At 41.1% G+C, this 23,570-nt stretch overlaps 2 protein-coding genes across 2 annotated transcripts; one reads left to right on the forward strand and one right to left on the reverse strand.

Moving 5' to 3' along the window:
* Positions 1 to 1,567: 1,567 nt before the first annotated feature.
* On the reverse strand, positions 1,568 to 3,130 carry LOC129640039 (uncharacterized). Its single transcript, XM_055565294.1, has 2 exons — positions 3,122 to 3,130; positions 1,568 to 2,674 (listed from the first exon to the last, which is right to left on the reverse strand). The coding sequence occupies exons 1-2, from the start codon at positions 3,128 to 3,130 to the stop codon at positions 1,568 to 1,570; spliced, it is 1,116 nt and encodes a 371-aa protein (XP_055421269.1).
* Positions 3,131 to 3,214: 84 nt separating this feature from the next.
* Positions 3,215 to 21,674, forward strand: TAF7L (TATA-box binding protein associated factor 7 like). Its single transcript, XM_055563803.1, has 13 exons — positions 3,215 to 3,458; positions 7,147 to 7,229; positions 8,113 to 8,191; positions 9,115 to 9,248; positions 9,878 to 10,004; positions 10,252 to 10,307; positions 12,857 to 12,898; positions 13,751 to 13,823; positions 14,156 to 14,269; positions 14,699 to 14,887; positions 15,089 to 15,201; positions 16,498 to 16,557; positions 20,747 to 21,674. The coding sequence occupies exons 1-13, from the start codon at positions 3,269 to 3,271 to the stop codon at positions 20,789 to 20,791; spliced, it is 1,305 nt and encodes a 434-aa protein (XP_055419778.1). The 5' UTR covers positions 3,215 to 3,268; the 3' UTR covers positions 20,792 to 21,674.
* Positions 21,675 to 23,570: the final 1,896 nt, after the last annotated feature.

Raw genomic sequence — 23,570 nt, forward strand, 5'->3', positions numbered from 1 at the left:
TCAACAGCATCAAAACAAATGACCCACTAAAAAAATGGGCAGAAGACCTGAATAGACATTTCTCCAAAGATAACATACAGATGGCCAACAGTCACCTGTCCAACATGGCTAGTTATTAGAAAAATGCAAATCAAAACTGCAATGAGATATCACCTCACACTGGTCAGAATGGCTATTGTCAAGAAATCCACAAACAATAAATGCTGGAGAGGGTGTGGAGAGAAGGGAATCCTCCTACACTGTTGGTGGGAATGTAAATTGGTACAGCCACTATGGAGAACAGAATGGAGGTGCCACAAAAAACTAAAAATAGAGCTACCACATGACCTTGAAATCCCACTCCTGGGCATAAATCTGGAGAAAAACATGATCCAAAAGGATACATGCAATGCAGTTTTCATTGCAGTACTGTTTACAATAGCCAAGATTTGGAAGCAACCTAAATGCCCACCCACAGAGGAATGGATAAAGAAGATGTGGTACATATATACAATGGAATATTACTCAGCCATTAAAAAGAATGACACCACACCAGATAAAAATAATTAGGGATTGGGAGAGAATGTGATTATTTATTTAAGACAAGGGACCTATCAACAGTGATGGCACCCCACTCCAGTACTCTTGCCTGGAAAATCCCATGGATGGAGGAGCCTGGTGGGCTGCAGTCCATGGAGTCGCAAAGAATCAGACCTGACTGAGGACTTCAGTTTCACTTTCATGCATTGGAGAAGGAAATGGCAACCCACTTCAGTGTTCTTGCCTGGAGAATCCCAGGGACAGGGGAGCCTGGTGGGCTGCCGTCTATGGGGTCGCACAGAGTCTGACACGACTGAAGTGACTTAGCAGCAGCAGCAGCAGAACAGCCAGTAAGGTTCACAGTTGTTAAGAGGTGGATGGAAATTGGGTCTGAGTTTCCTAGCAGCCATAGAAAGGAAAGTTAATTACATAATTCACACTGTCCATAGGATTCTTTTTTTTTTTTTTTTGCATTGTACTTTTTAATTGCACAGGTAGTTTTAAATAAATGGAGAAAGCACCGTCCAAAAGTTACACTAGCACGGAAAGATTTCATCGAGCATTTACATAGTAGTTTTCCATAATTTTACAAAAGATTCTTGATCTTTACTTGAACTGTACATCAGGGAAAAGGAGCCCCCTCAGGTAGGTGTTCTGCTTGCAGAAGCAAACTAAAGGACCTAAAGTCGGAGGCAAGCCTGGGATGCTGAGAAGGGAAAAGAGAAATTGATAAAGGACCATTCGTTAACTCCATGTCTGAAACACATCGCGTGACCCTTGTGTAAGTACTTCAGGGCAAACCACCGCCCTTAAGATAAAGATACACCCTCAGAAGCTGTAATTCTGGATCATAGTAATGTATCTACGTACCCTGGACCACTAAAGGTCAAAAGACAATACTTGGGGTGACCTAGGAGGCTTGAACAAATACTTTAAAGGAATTCTCTAGGACCACACCCCCTCTACTTTGGCTTTCTGGGTGAAGCACAGGCCTTTGTGCTGTCCTCCAGGCAGTGCCACAGTCAGAGCATCAGCACTGGATCACTCCTTAGACACTAATCAGCTGGGGAAAGAGTTCACTGGCAAAAGGGTCCTCCCAAGAATGGTCTGCATCAAGCAGGGAGGACATGTCGCTCAGGGGAGAAGGGGAACCCTCACAGCTACAGTCACTGTAAGCATCCAGCAGGCAGGAAGATGGCTTCAGGCAGTTGCTGGTTGAAAGCAGATCTGAGATACCCAGCTCTGGAATGAAGTCATCTTCTACAAGTTCTTCCTTCACTGAGACAGTGAATTCAGGGTGATCTTTCTCTGAGGGGCTGAAAGGTGCTTCCTCAATTTTCACTACCACATTGGCTTCGCTCTCTGTCTCAGAGGGCATCTCTAAGACGAGGGGCTTTGTATATACGTGATCAAAACGAATCAGTTCATTAATGGCTTCCAGCTTGGCTGATGACGTCCCCAGGGATGGAGAAGGGGAGGCCGGTAAGGAACTGGGTCCTTCTGGGTCCACTTCTGGGAGCTGCTCCAGGCTGCCAGACTCTGGGGAAGGACATCTGAGGAACATGACTGGGTCCAAGTTGAACAGAATGCCCAACAGGATATCAGACTCAGAGTCTGAAGAGTCAATGCCATCAGAGTCCATGGGGAGATGTTCTGGAGGGGTGACAACTGGGCCTGCACCTGCTGCAGACTCAGCAGACCTGGCCACCAGCCCCACTCCATTCTCCTTGGTCTCTGCTTCCTCTTCAGTCATTAGGGCATCCATTCCCAACCGCTGTCTTAACTCCTGATTCTCAACTACAAGGCCATGAGTTTTCTCTCGTAAAAGCTGATTTTCTAACAAAAGTTTTTGGTTCTCTTCTTCCAAATCTACCACTTGTTGCTCCAGCTCACTCATTCGAGCTTTCTTCCGGTCTCTGGCAGTCTGAGCTGCTCCTCTGTTTTTCAGTTTCCTCCGCAGCGCCTTCTCTTCCGGGCTAAGGTGCGTGAGGCGCTGTCGCTTGCGCGCCTGGGGCAGAACCGCGCTCGCCCCCTCCGGGCTGGCCCCTTGCTGGCCCGGCACCATGACCGGCAGAGCCCGGCCTGCCGGGGCTCCGGCGACAGCAGCGGGCTGGCCGGACAGAAGGAGTACTTTAGGGGCCCCGGCGGCCAGGCTCTGTGCCCATAGGATTCTAAACACATGATTACTTAACTATCTCAGTTATGGAAAATAATTTTCCTTTGAATTATTATTAAATATTTTTGATATAATAAATGCCATCAATAATTTTCTACAGGAAATAAAAAAACTAGTTTCATCGGTCCGTTTTGTATTGCAATCCTCAATGTACCCCCACCAAATAACGCTAAAGTTCAGTGGCTGAATTCTCAAAGGGACAAAAACGGTTCTGCGTAGATCTGAAGCTCTGGCAATTTAGCTTCATTGAAGGAAAAAATCGCGTATCCAGAAGAAATGAGGATACAACAATTAGTTTTCTAAAAATATTTATTTCTTACCATGAAGTTTAGATAAGTGAAGGCAACAGAGACATCATGGCTATAATCTTCTAACAGGCACCCCATAATATTTCTAATATTACCCCTGTGTCTTTAAGGGGGATACCTCTGACATCATTTTAGGAAATCCTGGCTTCTGTTAGATCTCGTGACGCAACAGGAAGCCATTTTAACAATCTCAACGACGTAGACCACAGAGCTCCCTGAGGCACGTCCCCCCAGTTTCTCGGAATTTAATCCAAAATCAGGAGTAATGAGCCTCCAAGATTCCCAGATTCCTGCTGACCATGGAGCTGAAACTTCTGGCGATCATGGAGCCCAAACTGCTAGTGACCAAGGCATCCAAACTCCTGCTGATGACCCTCCCGGTGATGCCGCCATTGCTGCCGTTGGCACCCAGGCCGCTGCCCAAGCCTCTGTGGAAAACTTACTCCAAGAGAAAGGTAAGATGTTTTTTTCCTCTAAGAATCTTTGTCAGAAACGGACTATTAGAAGTTTGAACTGTGGTGACCACAAGAAAAAATAAACGGACTACCTGCTATCTTTTGTACAAACGATATAAAATAGTGACTTCGTTGAGAAGGGATCAGTTAATTCCGTTAAAGTAGCTGGGACTCGGATTCTGTTATTTAATGGGTTTGCGCGGCAGTGTATTTGTCACCAGACGAGGTCACCTCTCTAACAAATCTGTCGAACCCAATGGATTTTGCAGTGCAACCGATTGTGCCAGCCCTTGTACAGATATCACTGTGTACTGGCAAAACTCCCACGGCCGTTCCAAGGGTCGTCCCTGGGTCAAGGGTGTTTGTTCTGCAGCCTTGTTCCGTGAGGCCCCAGAGAGGCCGTTTCCCCGTGGCGATCAGAACCCTTCGTGCCGCCCCTCCCAGGCACGCGGCGAGCTAGCCGCCGCCTCGAGGCCACCCTCCAGTACGCTGGGCTGGCGGTGGAGGAGGCGTGGCGAGGTGGGGAGGGGTGGCGCGCGAGGCTCCTACCTGTGGCTACAAAGTCAGCCGGTCGCCTGCATCCCGCCAACGCTGGACGCAGCCTGGTAGCCCGCTCGCCCTCTGGAAACCCTCTGGGCAGAGAGGCGGTCCCAGCGCCAATCAGCGGAGGAGCGGGTGAGTCCGTCGGTCGAAGGGCGCATGATGGGCACCAAAGGGCTTCGTGCTGTGCTACCCTTCCAAGCTGGCCTGGGGTGACGCTAAGGCTTAGGGCCCCTTGGACCCGAGAGAGATTTTCTAGGGAAATGGGATCAAAGACTCGGAGCCGCGCTCTGCCTTTGGGAGCTTAGTGCCCTGCTTGGATAAGGATGGAGTGGTCATTGCCTCCAAACTGCAGCCAGCGGCAATGAACTTGAGAAAGTACCAGCTTAGGCTTGTGCTGAGTTATGCTGCTGGGAGCACGCGATCAGGCACTCTCCATCTAGCTATAATTCTAATTCCAGTTCTAACTCTGGTGAAATGAGGTGGAGCTAGTGAAATGTGTGTGTGTGTGTGTGTGTATGTGTGTGCACACGCGCGTGAGAGAGAGAGAGAATGGTGAAGAGCGGTCCTGTTAATTTAATTCGGTATCAAAGAGTGCTTGCTGCAAAAAAGTGGATGCTTTTCTTGAAGATGATACAACCAGTTCATTGTATAAAGTGAAACTGTGTTAGTCATTCAGTCATGTCTGACTCTTTGCAACCCGATGGGCTATAGCCCGCCAGGCTCCTCTGTCCATTGAATTCTTCAGGCAAGACTACTGGAGTGCATAAGCCATCCCCTTCTCCAGGAGATCTTCCCGACCCAGGGATCGAACCCGGGTCTTCTGCATTGCAGGCGGATTCTTTACTGTCTAAGCCAAATTTTCAGGTAGCAGATCTTTAAAAAAATTCATTAAAACTCATTTCAACTAAGGGTGATTACCTTCTTTGAAATGATTCCAAGTTCTTACATTCTTTCTTTCATAAGAGAGGAGTTGCCAGAAAGCACTGAAATGAACAAAATGCCCTAGTCTTAGTTCTGCTGAGAAATCTAAAAGTTACTACTGATCTGATAAAATCTTGCTTAGCAGCTAGTTCTTCTGTACTTCTGCTACTTCTGTGAATCTGTACTTCTGCTCCCTATCATAAATGTTTGTTGCTTTTATATTAGGCAGTGTACCCAGTTCCAAGATTTTTTAAATTAACTTTTCCCCTTACCTTTACATTTAGTTTTTGTATTTATGAGTTGCATGTGTTTGTATAACTGTATGAAGCAGGAAAAAGAGAGAAATGACTATCACAAATCATCAGTCCCTTTTTTCCCTTTTTCTTTCTCTCTCCCTCTCCCTTCCCTTGCTGTCTCATCCTGGATGTCTCATCTCAGTTCTTGATTTCTCTTGTGCTCCTGTGCTCTTCTGGTAGTTTCTGAAGTCAACCTAAAGGACTGAAACCATAACTAGTGAATGATTTACCTATAAAAGTGTCTCAGACTCACTTGTTTTTGTTTTTTTTTGGTTTTTGTTGTTTTTTTTTTCCTTTTTCTCTATGTTAACTGATAATGTTAAATATTCTTTGTCCCCTCCTTTCCAATTTCTTCTTTTATTGAAGTATAGTTGATATGCAGTACTATATGTTACAAGTGTACAATATAGTGATTGAGAGTTTTAAAGACTATGTTCTGTTTATTATTATAAAATATTGGGTACATTCCCCGTGTTGTACAGTATATTCTTGCAGCTTATTTTTATACCTAATAGTTTGTACCTCTTAATGTGCTACCTCCAAATTTCCCCTTCCCTTTCCCTCTCTCCACTGGTAACCACTACTTTGTTCTGTGTATCTGTTAGTCTGCTTCTTTTTTGTTATATTCACGTGTGTGTTTTTTTAAAAAAGTTCCCATTGCTTTTAAGTGAGATTTAAATAGAAAACTCAGAACTCAATTAATGGTTTACAGAGTATTAGGAACTGTACATTATCTGGAGCTTTTTGTCTAACTTAAAAGTATAAGATTTTATAACTTGATGTATAGCACAGTGTCCTTAGAACATAAGAAAACTTTGTCAGATTTCATATATGTACATGGCTTTATTTCCATTTTTGAGAAAAAATTCCTCAGAAGTAGTGTGGATCCTGAAACCCAAAATGCAAGCTATTACAGATGTATCTCAAATAGAAGTTAAAATAAGATTTAAAAAATGAAGATTAACTTGGAGATTATTCACTTTACAGAAGGTGTATTTTGCTTCAGTCGTGTCCGACTCTGTGCGACCCCATAGATGGCAGCCCACCAGGCTCCCCCGTCCCTGGGATTCTCCAGGCAAGAACACTGAAGTGGGTTGCCATTTCCTTCTCCAGTGCGTGAAAGTTAAAAATGAAAGTGAAGTTGCTCAGTCGGGCCTGACTCTTAGCGACCCCATGGAATTTCAGCCTACCAGGCTCCTCCGTCCATGGGATTTTCCAGGCAAGAGTACTGCAGTGGGGTGCCATTGCCTTCTCCTTATGTGTGTATGAAGTGAAGTGAAAGTTGCTCAATCGTGTCTGACTTGTTTGTGACCCCATGCCAGGCTCCTCTGTCCATGGGATTTTCTAGGGAAGAATCCTGGAATGCCTTGCTATTTCCTCCTCCAGGGGATCTTCCTGACCCAGGAATTGAACCCACATCTCCTGCGGCTGCTGCATTGCCAGGTGGATACTTTAACACTTGAGCCACAAGAGAAGCCCATATTTCGTTGTGTGTGTGTGTGTGTGTGTGTGTGTATAGCTTCCCAGGTGGTGCTAGTGGTTAAAGAACCTGCCTGCCAATGCAGGAGACATAAGACACACAGGTTCGATCCCTGGGTGGGGAAGATCCCCTGGAGGAAGGCATAGAAACCCACTCCAGTATTCTTGCCTGGAGAATCTCATGGACAGAGGAGCCTGGCAGACTATGGCCCATAGGGTCCCAAATCTTTGGACACGACTGAAGCAACTTAGCTCACATGCTCGCAAGATGGCTTTTAGAAATAATCAAGATATATCAAATAAGATGTTTCCAAGCTGTATACACATCATTCCAGTGAGGGTTATTAGCAAGATATCGTATAATTTAACCAGTACTACCAGAAGTGGTCGGTAGAGGGAGCAAGAGGAATTTTTAGTAACTTTCTGTTGGTTTTATTTCTGTTTTCAAGAACTCGAAAAAAAAGAGATGAGTAGCAGCCAGGATGAACCTCCTCACGAACTTGAGAACCAGTTTATATTGCGTCTGCCTGTGGTAAGAAACCCTTGTATCTCAGACCAGTTATCTTCACTGCATAGGTATTAGCTTTGCTTGGATTCTTAAATATTTCTGTTTATTTAAGATAGGCTATAAAACCAAGAACATTTGTTTCCCAGGAGTCATGTTCTATTGGCAGTTCTATCCCAGCAAGTACTCTTTTAAGTGGTATTTTTTTTCATCCTGCACATGCCACTTATCTTCCTGGTTGAATTCCTGGCAAACGGGTAGGACGATGATGGACTCAGTCACTTATCACCGATGCTAAGAGCTTTGCTCACTGGACAGCCAAGACAGGACTCTTCTAAAATAGAGTTCTTTTCTGTCACCTCAAAAGGGGCAGTCGAGTGGTCAGCACTGTCTCCTCAGATTCATCACCATGCGAGGCTGTGGAAGTTCACCTCAACATTGTGTTAGGGTTTCTTCCCCTGTTGATACCTGTGTTCAAGTATTATTTAGTCTAAGAAAGGTATATTAAGGATGGGCTTCAGAAAGGTATTTCCTCACTTGGGGTTAATTAATATACCCTATAATTAGCTGGACATGACTGAGCGACTGAACAACAACAACAACAAATATACCCAGTAAACTGCAGCTAAGCCTTCCCTTAGCAACTACCACTGAAGGAACAGTGAAAACCAGGAATGTACAGCTAGGAGAAGGCGTTATCTGTAGCTACTGAGAGACAACAGTGAGATTAGAGTCAACTTCTTCCTAACTTGACTTCACAGTGCACAGTATCACATGGTACATGGCACTCTTCCTAAAGTTTGAGAAGTTTAAGGTTTTATTTAAAGGAGGACTGTCTCTGACATATCTTTCTATTAGCTGCTAAGTTGATGGTTGATCCTTCTGATTTTTCAATTTACCTCCTTTTTAGGAACATGCTTCCACTGTCAGAAAGATGGTGCATTCTGGAAGTTCCTCCATGAATAATAAACTAAAAATTGACTTATTTTGTAAGTAGTTAATATCCATTCACCATACATTGAATAGTAATTCATTAAGGGATTGCTGTGTGTCAGGCATAGTATTAGATGCCAAGGATGTGGCAAAGAATACAATGTGGTCTCTGCCTTGATGAACTCAAAGAGAGGCTTCAGTCACTCCCATCTCTTCTTTTTAAGAGGAAAGAAAATAGAACTTGCATAAAACTCGAGGTAATTATCATGGTGTGTATAAGAAAGAACTTGGAGGTCAACTGTGGGATTTACATACTGGTGATTGTCTTCTAGATGCAAGTTTTTCTGACTGTCTAGGGGAATAACAAGTGAATTTACTATTTTTTGTTCACAAAAGTGACGTATCTTTATAGTATTTATTAGATTTTTAAATATGGAAAGGTATATGAAGAATAAAATTTTAAATGGCCCATAATCCCAGCACTCAGGTAGTGTATTGTTTCTCTCTCTCTCTGGCTATTGTATAGAATTTTACCTTTGTGACTTTAACTAGAGATTATAACTTGAGACTTACTAGTACTATTCTAGAATCAACCCTTCCCTTTGAAAACACCCACGTTCAGTGACATGATCAAGTGCTCCTAATGGTGTCCAAATGAATGGGTTTGAATGAATGGAGTTGGTCTTTCAAGATGAGAATGAAGATTTACTGCTTCATTCACTTTTAGTTCACAACCATTACCAAGAAACTTATCTACTTTTGATTGAGTGACATAAAACTGGAAAAAAAAAAAGAGCTCCATATACTCCATTTTCTTTGCTCTGGGAAGTTGCTGGTTGTGTACCCAGTTCTAGCATTATGAGAAATAATATTTCAATGAAAGACTCATCTGTCTCACATAAGTCTTCATTATTCAAACCATCAGTTTTAAGAGTACATTGGGAAGATGTGAACCTTAATTTTTTCTACTTTTCTTTAGCTGACGCACGTCATGCAGTTGTTGAGGTAGACAATGTCTCACTAGCTGCTAAGCTGGTTGATTTGCCTTGTGTTATTGGAAGCCTAAAAACTCTGGATAGACAAAGTTTTTATAAAACGGCAGATGTTTCCCAGGTATGGACAAGCTTTCTTAATCTATTCACCCTCATATCCTTTTAGGATTTCCTTTCTTCCTCCTTTTCTTTCTTTCTTTCAATTCTCCTTTCACCTGTTTGTCATTTCTAATTTCCAGCTCAATTGCACAGGAATACAATGTCATGTGCTAGTTTGGTGTTTGATCCATCACTTTTCACTACTTAATTTTATCCAAATAGCTTTTAGAGCCTCCTGTTTGCCATTTATCATTATTTGAAAAATATGAACATCTGGGATCTTCGTCTGAACTTCCTGCTAACTCGGGAGGTTTACACTGGTTCTTGTTCATCATCTCTACTGTTGATTTTTTTATTTTCTTTCTAAATCAGAATGCTAAGATATATCTTTTTTTTCAGCCGTATTCCTTCTGCAGTGGTAAGCACTTGAGCAAAAAACAAAACAAAACAAAAACCCCTCAGCGTCCATATGCAGTGCTGCTGAGATAGAGAGGGAATGAATATGAGAGTATGTAATACTTGGTTTTCTGGAAATGCCAAGTATCATTCTCCTTCTGTGCCCCAGGATTTCTGGTGGTAAGAATGATCATGATCTATTACTAACTGAAGATTTGTGGCCATGGTCAGCTTCTTTGTCTTTGTCAAATGTAGATGCTTGTGTGCACTGCTGATGCTGATATTCACCCTTCTCCTGAAGAACCAGTAACCTCTACTGATCCTAAAGCAATCAGGAAAGCTGAAAAGCAAAGAAAGAAAAAATATACCTGGAAGCATGGCAGTAAGTCAACAACAGTCCCTTGCTCATTCTGGCTAACTATATTTATCTGCTGAGTTCTGATTACTTGTGAGCCAAGGATCTGTTGTCGCACTTAGGTATTTGGTTCAGGAGGCATCTAGACACTCTTAAAACAACAAGTCGTGTCATGAGTCTGTAGCTTATAGTGTGAGCTTTCTCTGTCCAATTCAGATAAATATGTGACTACCATCAATCATACATACATTTCACCATGTTGAATTTATTTCAGTTACTCCACCACTTAGGAATATCAGAAAGAGAAGGTTCCGCAAAACAATAAAAAAGGTTTGTGGCATGCAATTTCTGTGTCTTCTGGGTGGATTGGGAGAGGATTATGTGGGGGAGGAGGGAGACAGTCAGTTGGATGTTCATTTGTTCACTCATTTATATGTCCAGTAAACATTTATTGAGTGTGAGCAACATGCCAGGCACTGTGTGCTAACAAATGGAAATATGTAATGAACAAAAACAGACTTGACTCTTGAAGTTATAGGCTAGTGTTTAGGAATCTAGGTGTGTCATGAATTTGAAACTTCTGCTAACACTTTCAAACATTTCCAGCTTCAAAATCTTATTTTAAAGTGAACCCAGCCAGAACCTGAGGATTGGGAAATGTGGTTGTATTCCTAACCTTACCTCAGATTTGTAGAACCCTGGAAAAACTACAAGAGTACTATGCCTTGGCTTCTTTTTTAATTAAATTTTTTATTTTGAAATAATTGTAGATTCACATGCAGTTGCAAGCAATAAAAAAGATACACCATGTACCCTTGACCTAGTTTTTACCATTGTAACTTTTTGCAAAACTGTAGTACAATATCACAAACAAGAAATTGACATTATCACTATTCACTAATCTTTTTCAAGTTGCTCCAGTTTTACTTGTACTCCTCTGTATGTGTGTGCATGTGTTTGTTGTTGTTGTTTAGTCACTAAGGCATGTCTGACTCTTTGCAACCCGATGGACTGTAGCCTGCCAGGCTTCTCTGTCCATGGGATTTCCCAGGCAAGAATACTGGAGTGGGTTGTTGTTTCATTTTCCAGAGGATCTTCCCGATCCAGGGATCGAACCCATGTCTCCTGCATTGACAGGCAGATGCTTTACTGCTGAGCCACCAGGGAAGTCCTTGCATGTGTTTAGTTCTATGCAGTTATCCCGTGTGTATGTTTGTGTATCTACCTACACTGTCAAGATACTAAACAGTATCGTCACTACCAGGATCCCTCATCTTGCCCTTGAAAGCTACACCCACCTCCCTCCAACCCCCACCACCAGGCTCTAACCCCCGCTAATCACTAATATGTTCTCCATCTCTATAATTTTGTCATTTTGAAAATGTCATATAAGTAGAATCATACAAAGTATAACATTTGAAACTGGCTTTTTTTCCACTCAGATTAATTCCCTTAAGGTCCATGCAGACTGTTGCATGTATGAAAAGTTCCTTCCTTTTTATTGCTGAGTGGTAGGCTGTGTTATGAATGTACCATAGTTTGCTTAATTGTTCGCTCATAGAGGAACATCTGGGTTGTTTACAGTTTTTGATTGTTATAAATAAAGCTGCCAGCAGATTTTTGTGTGAACATAAGTATTCATTTCTTTGGCATAAATACCCAAGAGTACAATTACTGGATATGTTGCATATTTAGTTTTATAAGAAACTACCCATAGCATTTTCCAGAGTGGCTGCACCATTTTACATTAGCACCAGCAATGTTCACACAATCCAATTCTCCATTTTCACCAGCATTAGGTGTTGTCGCTAGTTTTCAGTTTTAGTCATTCTGATATTGTGTAGTGATCTCACTGTGGTATTTACTTTTCCCTCATGGCTAATGATGTTGAGCATCTTCTCAGGTGCTTGTTTTCCATCTGTATGTCCATTTCAATGAAGTGTCTGTTCATGCCTTTAGTCCATTTTCTAAATGGATTGTTTTTATTGTTGAGTTTTGAGAAGTTCTTTTTTATATTCTAAATACTAGTTTTCTGTCAGATATGTGGTTTGCAAATATTTTCTCCCAGTCTGTAACTTGTCTTTTCAACTTCTTCACAGGGTCTTTCAAAGAGCTAAAGATTTTTGTTTGATGAAGTCCAATTTATTGATTTTGTTTTCTTTTAAGGATCTTGTTTTTCATGTCAATTATAAGAACTATTTGTCTAGCCCGATCCTGAAGATTTCTCCTATTTTTAAAAAAAGTTTTACATTTAAGTTTGCAATCTATTTTTGTGTTAATTTTTGTACTTGAAGGTTAGTTCAAGATTCTTCCTTTTTTTTCTTTGCATGTCCAAAATCTGCAGCACCATTTGTTAAAAAGGCTGCCCTTTGTCCATTGTATTGCTTCTGCACCTTTGTCAAAAATAAGTTGGGCAAAAAAAAAAAAAATAAGTTGGGCATATTTGTGTGAGTTTTTTTCCTGGGTTCCCTATTCTGTTCAACTGATCTGTGTGTTGATCACCAATTCCACAATGTAGCTTTGTAATAAGTCTTGGAATCAGGAAGATTTATTTTATTTTATTTTTTATTCAAGATTATTATAGCCATTCTAGAGTCTGTACCTTTCCATATACATTTTAGAATAAGTTTGTCATGTATTACATAAAACGTTGTTGGAATTTTGATAGGAATTGCATTAAAGCTATAGATCAATTGGGGAAGAATTGATAGTTTTACTATGTTTAATCTATGAACACAGTTGCTTTGGCTTTATACTGTTAGTCTAGAGCATTTATTGAGTGTCTACTAAATAGAAAACTATGTTAAGAATGGGTCTAGAACTCTTTAAACTTTAGTAAGATAGAACAACTTCATTGTTTACTGTCTTCTCATTCATAGGTTGCTGATTTCAAACAAATTGAAGAAATGGACCTTTCTGAGGTAGACAAATCATAATATAACCTTATTGTTTACCTAGAGTGGATTTTATTTTGCAGCTTTTAACAAACCCAAAAAATTATCAAGTTTACTTTTGAGCCTTCCTTCTCACCTGTAACCCCCACTCCCATACACATAGACTGAATTTGATTCACTGAAAAATGAAGAATTCATTGTTTAATGTTTGACAGCTCCTAGAGCAGAAGATGCAATTTGATCAGTAGTCTTGGTATCTTAATCTGCTTCTTTTCTGTGATATTTATTTTAAAAAATTTTCTTGGAAGCCAGAGTTCACTTTTACCAGCAGTTTTTTTGGAATTGCTTATTCCCCCTCAAAGTTCTAATTTCTATTTGTGGCACGATGAATTGGTTGCCATGGAGATAATTGTCTAAAACTGGATTTAAGTGAGAATGTGTATAAAAACAGGCTAGGGTCTTGTTTTTATAGGAAACTCTCTAATAAAGATGTGGGAAAGTAGAATCTGGGAATTTGGGTCTTTACACAAAATTATGTCTAAGTAGCAAAAAATTGTAGTTTTTTGCTAGTAAGGGTCAATGCAAATAATTAATAACTGCAACTTAAGGGTGGTACTTCTGAGAGAGCCTTTAGAGTTGCCGATTGAAAAGATTAAATGTCTCAAGTAATTGATTGGGAAAAATAAGCTTGCTGTACAAAAATATAGACCCCGATCAAAGTTTCCTTCATAAACAGCATTGTTTAAAGTAGAAATTTGATTGGATGTATCTTAAGCCTAAATTTTTTAATTCCTTCATATGTAGGAAAAGGCCATTCCTGCAAAACACAGGGTGTTAAATGACATTATTGGTATTCCTTTTTTCCCTACTGTGGTTCAGCACGTTGAATCTCCTGAGGTGGAAAAGGAAGTGAAAAGACTGCTGTGTTCAGATGCCGAAGCTGTCAAGGCCCGTATCCTTTTATACTAAATATTTTCTGTGCAGTTTGTTCCACCTCAAATGCACTTGGTGACAAGCCCTCATTTCTGGTATTTGTGTGCTGACGTTAATGTATAGAACTTAGAATTTGGGGTAATGTTACTTTCTAGCTAGGAACAGTACATTCATATAATAGAAACAATCTACTTGTGTAATTCAATATAAAACATTTATCCATACTAGGAATCCAGCTACAAATGGCCTGAAGTTGGACTAAATTAAATAGCACTTTCAGATAGAGAGCCTTTTCCCTTTCAACATTGCCTTCTTTCTTTCTGCCTTTTCCTTGACTTCCTCTGCTTTTAGGGTGGGAGGTCATTGCTGACGATGAAACCAAGGAAATAGAAAGTCAAGGCTCCATTCCTAGCTATGCAATAGCCTCAGGAAGGAGCAGCTATAAGCGGTGTCATACCTTACCAGGTGTGCTAATAAAGGCCAAGCAGAAGATTCAGAGAGAGCAAGTGTTGACTGTGTGTAGGCCCATTCTCCACAGACTCACAGGCCAATCACAAAGAAATGATCCCTTTGCCCTTCTTGCCTCTTATTGGTCCCTCAAGTTAAGGGGTTTTATATTGGGGTTCTAATATCCCATCCATCACTGCTATTCTAAAATTCCTATGGGCCCTTGGTTGTCTAAATATTTTGATCATTGAATACATGAATGAGTCTTACACTGTTTCGTATTTTCTGTCCTTGTTTTATAAAGGGAATCATCTTCCTGTGAGAAAAATTATTTATGAAATTCATTGGTTGCCCAGTAAACTTGAGGGGGAGTATAATTGCAGCTGGAGTGGGAGTCATTTGAAAAGCTTCAAATGTTTTCACCTTCCTCTTTTTTAAAACCCTTAGAATATTATGTGCTTCAGGAGATGCGCAATGATTCTAGCAATAACACTGAGGAGGATGATAAAGAGGAGGAGGAGGACTATGATGATGAAGAGGAGGAAGATTGTTATGACGAGGATATGGAAAGGGAGCTACGAACCAAGTTGATTGAATATGACCAGTATGAGGCAAAGGAGGGAACCAGCTCAATGGGTAAGTTAGAGGGAAAAACAAAAGGGTGGGCCAGAGTGAGTGCCAGTACTAAAGACTGACTTTGAACTTGCATTAGATGCAAAGTTAAGTTTGAGAAATTATTGCTCAAATATGTACTGGAGTTTTAGTTGATTTGGACCTTGGTCCACTAGTTTAGGCCTTGTTTAATAGATACCTGAGGTTTTTGTCTCTCTGTGTTAGTCATGGAAATTCAGAAGTACACTCAATACGCAGAGAAAATGCTCCATGAGATTCAGCACAGGGCACAAAGACAGAAGGATCTCATCAAGAAAGTGGAAAACCTGACACTCAAGGTAAATTCTTGTTGGCTGGTATAAAGATATCTAGATATCTTACTTTCAAAATCCCATCTCTGTGTTTTCCACTCATCTCATCTCTGCACAGCATTCTAGTTCATTCATGAACCTGAGCAACCGCTTTAGAAATCCCTAATAAAAGATAGCCATATTTTGTTTTACCTGAGTAATTTTGTTCATCCTATATAAGCATTTGGGGGAAGGGACCAGCAGACTTGAAATAATAATTGCCAATATGAAACATTTAACAATGTGAAAGGCATACACAGAGCTAAGCATTTTACATGTGTTACTACATTTCATCCTGACATCCCTGAAATACAGGTACTGTCACTATTCCCATTTTATAGATAAGAAATTGAAATTCAAAGTTCAGTAATTTGCCAGGGACCACAGTAAGTGGTAGAGCATAGATTGAATTCTATTCCTCTGTATCTCTGTATCAAAATGTATTCATTGCAATGAAAGAGAATTAGTTAATTTTTAAATTTCATGATGCCTGCTTGAATAAGAATTAATATCGTGCTTGAGTTTTATTAATACAAATTAATGCATATATTACTAATACACATTTCAGCAAAAGGAAAATGTATGTCTAGGCCATGTTTCTTCCCCTTTTATAGTGAGGGAAATTCTGAAGCATTTGGGGAATTTCTTGCCAGATTGTTTTTCTGTAGAGCTTTTCTCATTGAAGGGGAGAAACTTGATACAGAACTGTACTTATTCAGAGTGTTGTCCTTCAGAATAACCAAGTGAGATAATAGATGTGGACATACTCTGAAAGATACAGATATCGTGATTACTATTGCATGCAGTATTAGTTAAGAATGATAATATTCTGTCCGAGTGCAGGGGAATGAAAGAGTCAGCAACTAATTCCAGGCCAGCTTTTTAAATGGTTCACCACAGTCAAAGGATTTGTGCTAAGCTAGAGAAAGGTAAAATGGAGGCATTTAACTGTTTGTTTTAGGGCAAGAAAAAAACTGCTTTGTAGGGTCAAAAAATCAAATCAAATGTCCCTGTAGTTGGAGAGCATAGTTTTTAAACTCTAAATCCTTTTTAAATTTTTTTTATTGAAGTATAGTCGATTTACAGTGTTGTGCCAGTCTCTGTTTCACAAAGTGATTCAGTTACACACATAAAGACAGTCTTTTTCTAAATCCTTTTTAAAAGCCTTTTGTTACAACAGTTTTTTTTTTTAATTTATCAAATTATTTGCCAAACTCTTTGTCTCTCTTGGTTCTCTTTTCCTTTGAGACTCAGCATTCATCATTTATATGATTTGCTTTCCAGAATCATTTACACTCTGTGCTGGAGCAGCTTAAGTTACAGAAAGAAGAAAAAACTGAGCAGGTGAGAAGTGTGTTTTCACATCAACCAGAAAATTATTTGTTTGATACAATAAATTATTTGATAGAAAGAATCCCCCAATCTCATTTCTGGCTGTTCTTTTCATAGGAATAGTAGTGGCCCAAATCTTCTAAATGAGGGTAGCAGGTTGAAACAAAGTCTTTGTGAAAATTCACTCATTCAGCAGGTATTAAATGCCTATTAAGTGAAAAGCACTGGATGTACACACAGTGTTGAATAAGACAGATACAATACTTGTCCTAATGGAATGAACAGTCTAGCAGGGAAGATCAATAGTAAACAAATTATAATACAAATATAAAGGTGCAAATAATAAAGGAGAGCTATGAAGGAGAGTCCGGGGTGTGCTTTGAATAAAGAGAGTCCTGAATTAAATTTGGAGGGGGGATCATAATCAGCCTTTCTGAGGAAGTGATATTTAAGCTGACCTGAAGGGTAAGTCCAAGCAAAAAGGATATGAAGAGCTTCTTGGGTGGAGCATATGCCAGGTCCCACACTGGGAAAAGAGCTTGGTCTCTTTGAGGACCTCAAGTATTTAAAGCAAGGAAGTGACTCAACGTGAGGTTGGTGAAGTATGCAGAGGCCATATTGTATGGTCCCTTGCAGGCCATGATAAGGAGGATGGGTTTTAGTCTTAAGAATGCAATGGGAAACCTTGGAGAGTTTAAAGCAGGAAAGTGACATTTAATTTAAAAGTTTTAAAGATCCCTTTGATTATTGATATCTGGAGAATGGATTGTGGGAGGACAGGACTAGAAGCTGAGAGGGCAGTTAGGAGGCTGTGTTGTAGTCTAACAAAAGATGATGGTAACTTGAAATAAGGAGGTGGAAATGGAGATAGAATAAATATTTTCTCTTTTTTTACTGAAGTATAGTTAACTTACTATGTTGTGTCAGTTTCAAGTGTACAGCAAAGTGATTCAGTTATATTTGTGTGTATGTGTGTGTGTATATATATGTGTGTGTGTGTGTGTGTGTATCCATCCATCCATCATGTGCTCAGTTGTGTCTGACTCTTTGTGACCCCGTGGACTGTAGCTTGCCAGGTTCCTCTGTCCATGGATTTCCCAGGCAAGAATACTGGAGTGGCTTGCCATTTCCTGCTGCATGGGATCTTCTCGACCCAGGGATTGAACCTGAGTCTCCTGAGTCTCCCACATTGCAGGTGGGCTCTACCACTGGAGCCATCTCTTTCCAGACTCTTTTCCATTATTGGTTATTACAGGATACTGAGTATAGTTCCCTGTGCTATACAATTGGTCCTTGTTGTTTATCTAGTTTATACATAGTAATATGTATATGGGGTTCCCTGATGGTTCAGTGTTAAAGAATCCACCTGCCAAACAGGAGATGTGAGTTTGATTCTTGCCTGGGAAGTCCCATGGACATTGCAAAAGTCAGACACGACTTAGCTACTAAACAGCAACAAACACGTATATGTTAATCCCAAACTCCTAATTAATCCCTCCCCACTCTTTCTCCTTTGGTAACCATAAATTTGCTTTTATGTCTGTGGGTCTATTTTGTTTTGTATATAAGTTCATTTGTACCATTTTTTAGATTCCACATACAAGTGATATGATATTTGTCTTTCTCTGACTTAATACTTCACTTAATAGGATAGTCTCTAGATCCATCCATGTTGCTGAAAATGGCATTATTTCATTCAGAAAGAATATATATATTTTTAAATGCAATAAGATGTTTTATAACTGTTTATTGGGATATAAATTCATGTGCCATACAATTCACCCATTTAAACTGTACAATTCAGTGACTTTTAGTATGTTCACAGAATTGTGCATTCATCACCACAATCAATTTTACATTTTCATCACCCCCAAAAGAAACTTGTACCCATTAGCAGTCACTTCCCATGTCTTCTGACCCTCCCACACACTCCATACCCATCCCCACCCCCCAGCTCTAGGTAACCACTAATCTTCTTTCTACTAGCCTACTTTGCCTATTCTGATTATTTCATATAAAAGGAAATATAAAATACATGGTCTTTGTGTTTGGCTTCTTTCACTTGGCATAATGTTTTCAAAGTTAACCATGTTGTGGAATATGTCAGTACTAGATTCTATATTATGGCTGAATAATATTCCATTGTACAGATATACAACATTTTGCTTATCCATCAGTTGACACTTGGGTTGTTTCCACCTTTTGGTTATCACGAATAATGCTGCTGTGAACATTTATATATGAGAGAATATATTTTAAAGTTAGAATTGATGGGACTCAGGTCAGTTTCTGGGCATTGAAGGAGAAGGGAGCGTTAAGGGCATAGGCTTGATTTCTAACTTGAAAGACCATTATTTAAAGCCCCCAAAGAGTGAGCAGAGAGAAGAGAGCAGTGTGGGATTAGTGAAGGTCAAGCAGCTGTACAGAAATGTATGCTGGTTAAGAATAGGATAATGGTTTTAAAGAGACTGGTGGTCTTATTATGAGGATGGACTTAGCATGGGGCTCTTTTTAGTTATTTATTTTGGCTGCCCCATTCAGATTGGGGAATCTTAGTTCTCTGACCAGGCAATGAACCTCAGCAGTGAAAGTGCAGAGTCCTAACCACTGGACCACCAGGGAATTCCCTAGTATGGGGCTCTTAAGGTAGTGATGCCATTCCCCCATGTCCATCCCCATACCAACAAGGTCAGGAGAATTCCCACGTTCTGTATATGCCCTTCCCCTCGGCACATCACTCACCCAAGTACTGCTTATATACAACCATGTGAACAGTTAATGCCACGATTGCTTCAACACCCACTAAACATCTTCATTTTCCTCCATGTAAGTAGTTAATATTGGGGAAGTGCTATTTTCAACATAGAACTATTGCTGTACTCTATTCACTTAGAGTCCTTTGTGTGCTGTGTGCTGAGTCGCTCAGTCATGTCTGACTCTTTGCGACCCCATGGCCTGTAGCCCACCAGGCTCCTCTGTCCATAGCGATTCTCCAGGCCAGAACACTGGAGTGGGTAGCCTTTCCCTTCTCCAGGGGATCGTCCCAACCCAGGGATCAAATCCAGGTCTCCCACATGGCAGGTGGATTCTTTACAAGCTGAGCCACCAGGGAAGCCCTTTATGTTAGCTCATTTATTCAACACAGATTCATTGCGTGCCTACTTAAAGCTAGGTTCTGCAGGGAACTACAAAATGCTTATGACACAATCTCTGCCTCCAGTTGGGGAGAAATCCATGAGAGGGATAGGAATTTAAAGGAATGAGAACTCACTTTTCTCCATGGAGATTAGAGAAAACTTCATAGAGAAATGGTGTTTAGGGCCTTAAGAGGTGGGTAGGGTTTTAATAAGCTTCCCAGGTGGCCCAGTGGTAAAGAATCTGCCTGCCAATGCAAAAGAGACTGGGTTTCGATCCCTGGGTCGGGAAGATTCCCTGGAGCACAAAATGGCAACCCACTCCAGTATTCTTGCCAGGAAAATCCCATGGACAGAGGAGCCTTTGTGTCCATGCGGTCATAAAGAGTCGGACACGACTGAGCAACTGAGCACACACAGACACAGGGTTTAATAAAGAGACAGAGAAACAAAGGCATTCTGTATAGAAAGTAGCATGCACAATGGCTCAGAGGTGGTGATGCCAGGCTTAAGAGTTTAGATTTTTGGTGTAGTTCATAATAAACCTTAAAAGCTTTTTCACCTGGACAGTAACTCAGAAAAACTTCTGTGCTAGAAGTATATAGGAGAAATTGAGGTAGGAAAAGATTAGAGGAAGATGCAAGTGATGGAATCTGAACTTAAAAGTTGACTGGCACTGTTCTTTTTTAACATTTTAAGACTAAGTAAGATAACCTTCAGTTCAGTTCAGTTCAGTTCAGTTGCTCAGTCGTGTCCGACTCTTTGTGACCGCATGGACACAAAGGCCTCCCTGTCCATCACCATCTCCTGGAGTTCACTCAAACTCACATCCATCAAGTCAGTGATGCCATCCAGCCATCTCATCCTCTGTCGTCCCCTTCTCATCCTGCCCCCAATCCCTCCCAGCATCAGAGTCTTTTCCAATGAGTCAACTCTTTGCATGAGATAACCTTATAAATGCCAAATAACAGTCTTTCCATTTGGTTTACATAAGTAAATTCTAGATCAAGTAATGGAACTTAAGATTTCAGATGAATTTTTCATGTTTTTTCTCCCTCTCCCTACAGCTCAGTTATCTACAGGAAAAACTGAACTATTTCCTGAAGAAGTGAGGAGAGTCTTCAATCTGGCACCCAGGCCTTCGATTCACCATCCAGACTGAAGTCTAGATAAACTGTGCCTGTTTCTTTTCCTTTCATTGCCTTATGCCAAATCATTTGTATTTGCTTCTCTGAACCTTTTTTTTGGCTAGTTCTGTAGGACCTGAAGACCCAGCTCAACTATGAGACTTGGCTTCTTTATAAAGTTTTAAGAATTTCTTAAATGCTTCTCTACTATGGTGCCATCAGATAATTTGGCCATGCTTGCCAAAGGCAGACAGTCTTAATCCGAAGGCTATATAGCCAGTCTGCATAGATTTTACTTTTTCTTCTGCTTGTTTCAAATATTTACTGAAACAGAACAAAGTCAAACCATTTCTGCCAAGTGCTAGAACCCACCACAGTGAATTTAAATGCCTTCCTGGCAGCAGTTGATACTAAATTGTGAGATATCTTTGTTGAGGCATTAGCAGCTGTTTTCCTGCTCAGGGGAAATTTCTTGCTGCCACCATCTTCTTTCCATTGTTAGTATTTTTAGAATTGTGCCTGGTTGTTATTTGGCAGCTATGGGAATAGTTAGAGCAGAGGTGAAATTCTGAGCTGTTATCCTTATGCTGAACCGCTTCATCCTAACCCCCACCAGAAAAGGTTAGGAAAAAACAGATACCTGTGAGTGTTCCCTGGTAGCCTACTGGTTAGGATTCCAGGCTTTTCACTGGTGTGGCCAGGGTTCAGTCCCTCGTCTGGGAACTCCTGCAAGCTACATGACCCAAACCAAAAACAGATGCCTGTGAAAACATCCTTAAAAACCCTGGGCCAGTTCATTTATTTCTAGCTGTATTAAGATTTTCTAGTCTGTGTTTTTTTTTTTTTTTCTAGTCTGTGTTTTTAAGCAATAAAATTCTTTAAGTGGATTACTGTCACTTTATTAAAACAGTTCCCACGAGAAGTACATTCAAATCCAAAAGGAAACTGGTGAGACAAGCAATAAATTCTGCAGTTAGGAAATGACAGAAGATGCTGTCAGCACTGGGGCATCCTTCTAAAGAGCTCTTAGGATGATTCCTAATGAACTAAGCAAATTCATATTCACAATACATCATTGGGCTTTTGAGAAAAGGTACAGAGAAGTGATTAAAAATGGCAGCTCCAATATTTGCACTGAATTATGTTGTAGTCAAAGGAACACAAGGTTAGAATCCTGGCTCTGCTACCTAACTTGGGCAAGTCCCTACACCTCTTAGAACTTCTGTGTCCTTATGTGGAAATTAAGGGTGATAATGCTTATCACCAAAAGGCAGCTGAAGGTTTTCTGGAAGTAGCCCAGCTTGACCCAGGTCTGGTCTCAATTGATGAGGTTGGTGCCACTCTAGGAAATGAGCCCCCAAGTCTTCTCTGCCACTTTTAGTGCTCCCATTCCAAGTTGAAAGTAATAAGCCAAGGGCAGAGAAGGGGAAGTCAGTATGTATGGGCTGGGCCTGTGCAGAAGGGATGAAGACACAAGGAATGCTTGGGGGAAAATGCAGGGGAAAAGTGGGACTAAAGGGAAGGAGAAAATGAAGCCAAGCTTAGGAGAGAAGTTAGAGGACAGTTTGAAAACCAAGATGTTTTTTCAGAAACCCAGAATTTAAAAGATGAAAGAATAGGGAAAAGGAATTGTCATAGGCAGACTGTGGGAGAAGAGGCAGGATTTGAAAAGAAGGTAGGCCTTTCCAGGTGAAAGATGGCAGAGGACTAGGGCAGAAATATAAACAGTGCCCTGGGGACATGGCTGGAGAGACTGCGACCAGAGAACGTGGCACATATGCCACATATGGGGCCGTCGTGTGGGAGTAGAAGAGCCTTGTTCCGGCCTCTGTCCGATACTGCACCCCAAGAGCAGCCAGAGCTCTGGTGAGAGGCCGTGGGGAAGAGAAGACAACAGGAAGGAGCAAATTCATGCATCTGTGGCGCCCTTCTGTTCCCTCCACCACTACATCTCCTAACCCTGGGTAACTGCTTCACCACTGTCCTCCAATCCCCCCTGAGGCGGCAGCAATAAGCTGCCCTGACTCCCTCCTCACCCCCAACATACACACATGATACATCATGAAGTTTTCCTTCTCTACAGCCCAGTGGTTCTGACTTTGGCATGTTACACAACTGCACTGTCCAATATGGTATCCACTAGCCACATGCAGCTTTTGGGCACTTGACCTATGGCCAGGCAAAATTGAGGTGTGTCTTTCCACATAGGCAAGGCTCAACTGCAGGAAGTCCTAGGCCTTGGCAGAATGCTCCATGAGCCTCCTGGAACCTGGAAAGATAGGCAATCTCATGGGGATTCAAGACACTCAGCTTTCTGTTTGGAGGGAGGCTGTCATGGGGCAGTTTCTCATCTGCCTCCCTCATTCTGGTGAGGCATGGGATTTTTCTGCCTGCCTCCCTTCTCCCTTGCCCTTGCCCCAGAGGGTTCTGCTGCAAGCCATAGAGCTGCTTAGCGGAGGTGTGGAGTTGCTACTCAGGAACGCAGTGTGCCGCCATTCCGGTTGCATGTCATCTGGCCCCTTTTGTTTCAGTGTCATCCTGTGCAACAGGGACACAGGGAACAGATCCCATTGCTGGCCTTGCTTTTACTGCCTCTTCAGTAATAAAGTGCCTGACTCTATGTGGGTTTCTAGTTTTTTACCAGCTGAATTTGTACCCTGCTTGACAATTTCTGAAAGTGTAAGTGAAAGTCGCTCAGTCGTGTCCGACTCTTTGCGACCCCATGGAGTGTAGCCCACCAGGCTCCTCTGTCCATAGGGATTCA

Source organism: Bubalus kerabau, chromosome X (genome assembly GCF_029407905.1).
Source record: "Bubalus kerabau isolate K-KA32 ecotype Philippines breed swamp buffalo chromosome X, PCC_UOA_SB_1v2, whole genome shotgun sequence".
Lineage (NCBI taxonomy): Eukaryota > Metazoa > Chordata > Mammalia > Artiodactyla > Bovidae > Bubalus > Bubalus kerabau.

What these genes read in the sequence shown, in the direction of transcription:
- TAF7L (XM_055563803.1), top strand. Translation starts at nt 3,269, where the DNA reads ATGAGCCTCCAAGATTCCCAGATTCCTGCTGACCATGGAGCTGAAACT. An exon ending in TTATATTGCGTCTGCCTGTG is followed by an intron (nt 7,230 to 8,112) that starts GTAAGAAACCCT and finishes CCTCCTTTTTAG; the next exon opens with GAACATGCTTCCACTGTCAG. An exon ending in TGCCGAAGCTGTCAAGGCCC is followed by an intron (nt 13,824 to 14,155) that starts GTATCCTTTTAT and finishes CTCTGCTTTTAG; the next exon opens with GGTGGGAGGTCATTGCTGAC.